Source organism: Morus notabilis, unplaced genomic scaffold (genome assembly GCF_000414095.1).
Source record: "Morus notabilis unplaced genomic scaffold, ASM41409v2 Scaffold748, whole genome shotgun sequence".
Classification (NCBI taxonomy): domain Eukaryota; kingdom Viridiplantae; phylum Streptophyta; class Magnoliopsida; order Rosales; family Moraceae; genus Morus; species Morus notabilis.
Window position 1 is genome coordinate 268897 of NW_010362182.1, and position 5936 is coordinate 274832.

The window sequence follows — 5936 nt, forward strand, 5'->3', positions numbered from 1 at the left end:
TGAACTCTCGTCGTCTTGAGGGCATCCTACGTATGACCATTTCCTCAACGTCAGTGACCAACTCTCGACTGAGAATATCTTGGCGCTTTGCAGTCAAAGGAACGATCGATTACTCGACCGTGGCGTAACAAAAAATTTTCCACAGACTTTTGACTGGTGATTGTTATACAACCATACCGCCGAGTCCTCAAGTCAAAATGAAGGAATGAGTTTCAAGAACTATGCTCAGCACTTTAGCATACGTCATCTTAAGTGATTCTGCTCAAGCACTTGGAGCGATTTTCTTTTTAATTTCCAATTTTTATCTAGGTAATATACATTTAGAAAGCTGAAAATGTTATTAAATGAAAACACTATTAACCCAAAAAAACTAATATAATAACCTCAAAAACACAAACACTCATAATTCAAAATAAAAAATAAAAAAAAAACTCAAAAACCTGCATAAGTTTTTTCAAGTATCTCAAAAAGCAGCCTCCAGTGCTAACAAAAAAAAAAAAAAACTTCACAGAACCAATAATATCTTCACCTTTCCGTCTCTGATCAAGAATCTAAACTCCCAGAGAACAAAAACATGAAAAAAGAAACGTGAATTTCTCCTCCTCCTCCACAATTAGGGTTCGTCTTTGTTGTGTGAGAAAATTCACATTGACACGTCAGACAACAACCAGGCCACACGTGGCTGCATTCTTGCCATGTCATTTAGCCCTCGACGCCCAAGACTCTTGGGTTCCTCCTGTATGGCAGGAGAGCCCAATGTATGACCGAGACCGTCGACCGTATACACAGTCGAGGTCTGCGAGATCAGGCTTATACAAAATGGTGTGATGAAGTCGGCCGTGAAAGAAACCCTCGGCAGAGGTCAGCATAGGCGCAGACGGCAGACTGCAAGCAGTTGGACCCACGTCCTAAGAAAGACCCCAGAGAAGGTTACGTCTGGATTTAGAGAAGGTCAGTTGCATAAGAAATGATTACAAAGCCCCTAAAACCGCCTGGAATGGATCACTAGCTATTACAGAGATCCACAGAGCCGTAATGGGGGGACAAATTGGATGAGTTCCAAAAGGTAATTGTAGGCTACGGTCTGCACAGAAGAGACCATAGGCCACTCGAGTGGGCGGGCCCCATGAAGGATACGATCCACTGGTCCAAACTGCCTACCATTGGGTAGAAACTGAGGCAATATGGACTATAAAAGGGAAGAGCCCCCGAGAGAGAAGATGATGTACATTTAGTTCCTTACATGCACGTAATTTGTAAGAGCTAACTCAAGAGAAATAAAACACAGTGAATGTAGCCCTTGATTAACAAGGTGAACCACCATAAAATTCCTCTGTGTTCATACCTTCACGAGCATAATTTTATTTTCTTCATATTCTAGTAAAAACTCACCTGCAAAATCCAATATATTCACTAAAAACACAAGTTCTGAACCGGTGACCCAACGGGCCACTGTGGGTAATCCGGCACGATTTTTGTTGACAAAATTCCACTGTCAATAATTGACGACTTCACTGGGGACCGAACCCAGAATCTCTGGTTCGCGAGTTCAACCCCACACAACAAACGACCATGCCTCCGCGAAAGAAAAACGGTGTTTCAAATCCGACAAGCCAAATGAAGGAAAACCCGACCAACAGTGGGGCTAGGAGGAATCAGCCCGACCAGGGGGAACAACCCCTAGCGAGGGATGAGGCTCCAACCACTGGCGCACCGCCGCCAGACCCAGTGCATATGCAGGCCAGGCTAAACATTCTGACCGACTTGGTTTGAGGACTGATGACCGTTGTTGAGCGATTATAGGGAAGAAATTCCATGCCTCCCCTAGAAGATGCCCCGAGACCACCAGGAGCTGTCATGGTTGGGAACCAGGATGCTGGTGACCACCAAGGTGCCCCAGAAGGGGTCGGGGATAATGAAAACACCAGGGGAGATAATTCAAGACTTCGGCTGGGTAAGTCCCTTGGTAGCCGACAAAGGGCTGCCAGGCGATGAACCTAGGAGAGAAGAGCGCTCGCCGGCCTGGAAAACCCTGAGGCGCCACCTCGGAACCCGGGGAGGAATATCCCAGGAGACTTGGGGTCGGTGCAAGAAGGCAGATACCTGAGGGATAAGTTGAACATGAAGAAGGCTGGGGCCTCAAAAGGGATCAGTTCAGCAATCTCGACGGAGGAGGCTAGGGCTATTATGGAGCGTGTGGCGAGCCTAGAAGAAAAGTTCACAGGTGACATCGCTGGCCTAAAGAAAGATGTTAAAAGCTAGGTAAGCCACCGACAGAAAAACCTGGGACAGGTGGCGAAGGTGGTCAATGTCGACATTATGCCAAGCCGAACGCACGACCATCCCTTTACCGCAGAGATCATGGCGCCGCCTTTACCCGACAAATACAAGTCCCCGACGATCCCACCGTACGACGGCAGAGGAGATCCCGACGATCACCTGGAAATGTACACAGACTCTGCCAGAAGATTACATGCTTTTTCACAGATTCGCGGAGGAAATAATGTGCCGAGCGTTCCCAAACCACCTGACGGACTCCGCCAGAAGATGGTTCCGGATGCTTAAACCCGAGTCCATCTCCAGTTGGGAGGAGCTGAAGGAAGCCTTTTTCCTCCAGTTTATCGGGGTAAAGAAATATATCCTGCCAAAGTAAAACCTGACAATTATGTACCAAAAACTGAACGAGTCATTAAAGGAATGGCTTGCAAGGTACGGGGAAGCTGTCGTCGCTACAACGGACATGACGGACCGAGAGGCTCTTACGGGGGCCCTGTCCAGTATGAAAAAGACCACTCCGTTTAAACGCAACCTGAACCGAAAGCCCTCAGCCACCTATAAAGAGTTTCTGGACACTTTAAGATCCTTTTTCAAACCTGCTCCCATTTCGAGTCAAGAGATAGATAAATAAACACATCCCATTACACTGATCGGGGGCGTTCGCAAAAGAAGTCGATGTGAACAATCCCGAGCACAGGTCTAATAAAAACAAAGGGCTAGAACAAGGGCCGACCTCGGGAAAGCAAGACAACCGGAAAAGATGAGGTGGGGGAAGCAGAGAGAAACAAACCCCGTCGACGCCAAACCCTTCGAAGACAAAGAAGCCGGGGCCGGATGAGAATCGGAAGCCTCGGCCGGTCCAAAGGTACGACTCTTACCATGAGCTTACTGTCGACGTCGAGGAAGTATTCAATCAGGTCGGACGAGGCAACCTATTGCGCCGACCCGAACCGATGAAGTCAGACCCAAACCGAAAGAACCAGGGCAAGTATTGTCGGTTCCATGGCGACGTTGGCCACAATACGAACAACTGCGCCGACCTGAAGGATGAGATCGAAAGGTTGATCCGGGAAGGAAGGCTGCAAGAATTCAAGGCAAAACGGCGAGGCCATGGTCCCATAAATGACGGTTGACGTCGAGAGGAGAATCGGCGAGGCGAAGATCGCGAGCCGGTCGGCGTCATAAGAACCATACACAGAGGGCCATATCTCGGAGGGGATTCAAGGAAATCTTAGAAAAGTTATGCCTATGAGGCCAGGGAGGTATACCAGGAGAGGTTCTGGACTCTCTCCGTTACCAAGGTGGCAAAGTTTAGCATCACGGACGTGGCATTCACCGAGGAGGATGCCAACGGGGTCCATTTCTCCCATAACGATGCCTTGGTGGTAGAGGTAATTATTGGGAACCACACCGTGTGCAGGATCCTGGTGGACAACGGGAGCTCGATGGATATTCTATAAACCGACTGCTTAGGAAAAATGGGAATTCCAAAAGAACAACTTGAGAAAACCACCCGACCGTTGTTTGGATTCACGGGCGACTTGGTCATCCCCCAAGGAACAATCCGATTGCCCATCACCGTGGGAGAGAGACCCAGGCAGGCCACCACAGTGGCAAACTTTGTTGTGATAAAGGGGGGCTCACAGTATAATGCTGTAATTGGAAGGCCGACCCTCCAGGCACTAAGGGCAATAACCTCCGTTTATCACCAGAAGGTAAAATTCCTAACCCCCGATGGCGTAGGATAAATGAAGAGCAACCAGTACGAGTCTAGAGTAACGTACTCAGATGCCAAACGCGGGTATGACCAGCCAGGGAAACAAGAAGCAAGGATGGTACGATAGGGACTAGTTGAGGACATAGATCCCAGGGTCACGAAAGAGAAATGGTCCCAACCAATTGAACAGCTGGCGAAAGTCCAGGTGGATAAGCATGAATCGATAAGGGTACTGAAAATAGGGTCAGACCTGCCGCCGGCGCTCAAAATCGAGGTCGAGGAATTCTTGAGGAAAAATCTGGATGTGTTCGCCTGGACGCATGCGGACACGGCAGGCATCGACTCCCAAATCATATGCCACGCTCTGAACGTCGACCCTACTTTTTCCCCAAAATGTCAAAAGAGCCGACCAATGAACCCAGAAAGGTACATGGCTCTAAAGGAAGAGGTCGACAAGCTCACACAAAACGGTTTCATCTGGGAGGCTCATTATCCCAGATGGGTTTCAAATCCTATCCAGTAGTAAAACTTAATGGGACGTGGATTTTAGCAACCTCAACAAGGCTTGCCCAAAAGACAGTTTCCCACTTCCACGAATAGATCAGATGGTTGACACCACTGCTGGGCATGAGCTGCTGAGTTTCATGGATGCCTACTCCGGCTACAACCAAATTCTGATGCATCCATGTGATTAAGAGCATATGTCGTTCATAACTGACAGAGGTCTTTACTGCTACAAGGTAATGCCCTTTGGCCTAAAGAACGCAGGGACAACGTACCAAAGGCTAGTAAACAAGATGTTTGCTAATCAAATCGGACGAATGGTGGAAGTATATGTCGATGACATGCTGGTGAAAAGCACCGAGGGCAGGCAGCACGTCGACCATTTGAGCGAGATGTTTGACGTACTGAGAAAATACCGCATGAAGCTAAACCCCCTGAAATGTGCTTTTGGGGTCGGATCCGGGAAGTTTCTTGGCTTTATGGTCAGTAGCTGAGGGATAGAGGCCAACCCGGAGAAGATAAAAACATTGCAGGACATGAGGTCTCCCGCAAAGCCAAAAGAGGTCCAAAGGCTCATCGGATGCGTCGCCGCCTTCAATAGGTTCATATCTAAAGCGACGGACAAATGCGTTCCCTTTTTTGATATTTTGAAGGGAGGAAAGCGCTTTGAATGGACGCCTCAATGTGAAGAAGCCTTCCAGAGGCTAAAGGAGCACCTTGGCCGGCTCCCCATCCTATCAAAATCCATACCTGGTGAGAAGTTAAGCCTCTACCTCTCCGTCTCAAAGCACGCCGTAAGCTCGGTTTTGATCAGAGAAGAAGGAATCCAATTGCCAGTCTATTACGTGAGCAAGAGGCTCCTAGACGCTGAGTCAAGATATACTCAGATGGAACAGTTAGCTCTCGCCTTGATGGTGGCCTCAAGGAAGCTTTGGCACTATTTTCAGGCCCACACCATACGAGTCCTAACAAACCACCCGCTGAGGCAAGCATTGTAAAAGCCTGAAACTTCAGGTTGACTCTTAAAATGGTCGGTGGAGCTAAGCCAATTCGACATCGAATACATACCGAGGGTGGCAATGAAGGGACAAGCATTGGCAGACTTCCTGGCCGAGTTCTCCCATCAACCTACGGTAGACGCCGACGAAAGAGTTAATGAAATAGGGTGGAAGCTTTACGTAGATGGAGCGTCGAATGAAACCGGATCGGGAGCCGGCATCATGCTAATAAGCCCAGAAAGCCACAAAATCACCTCGGTGGTACGATTTAGATTCAAGGTGTAGAACAATGAAGCGGAGTATGAGGCATTGATCGCCGGATTACGGTTAGCTAATCATCTAAAAATCGAGAAACTTGAAATTTTTAGTGATTCGCAATTAGTGGTAAGGCAGGTGACAGAGGAGTATCAAGCGCGAGGAGAAAGGATGGGGGCCTATCT

At 48.3% G+C, this 5936-nt stretch overlaps 1 protein-coding gene across 1 annotated transcript; it reads left to right on the top strand.

The window, feature by feature from the left end:
• Positions 1-3755: 3755 nt before the first annotated feature.
• Positions 3756-4689, top strand: LOC112092184. The gene is made up of 3 exons (XM_024167615.1): positions 3756-3992; positions 4122-4420; positions 4545-4689. Exons 1-3 carry the CDS (start codon positions 3756-3758, stop codon positions 4687-4689), a joined length of 681 nt encoding a protein of 226 aa, XP_024023383.1.
• The last annotated feature ends 1247 nt before the right edge of the window (positions 4690-5936 follow it).

Excerpts from the sequence above, each read along its gene's own strand:
- LOC112092184 (XM_024167615.1), top strand. The coding sequence starts at position 3,756 with ATGGGAATTCCAAAAGAACAACTTGAGAAAACCACCCGACCGTTGTTT. Across the intron at positions 3,993-4,121 it reads CCTCCGTTTATCACCAGAAG|GGACTAGTTGAGGACATAGA; the intron begins GTAAAATTCCTA and ends ATGGTACGATAG. Across the intron at positions 4,421-4,544 it reads CGACCAATGAACCCAGAAAG|CAACCTCAACAAGGCTTGCC; the intron begins GTACATGGCTCT and ends CGTGGATTTTAG.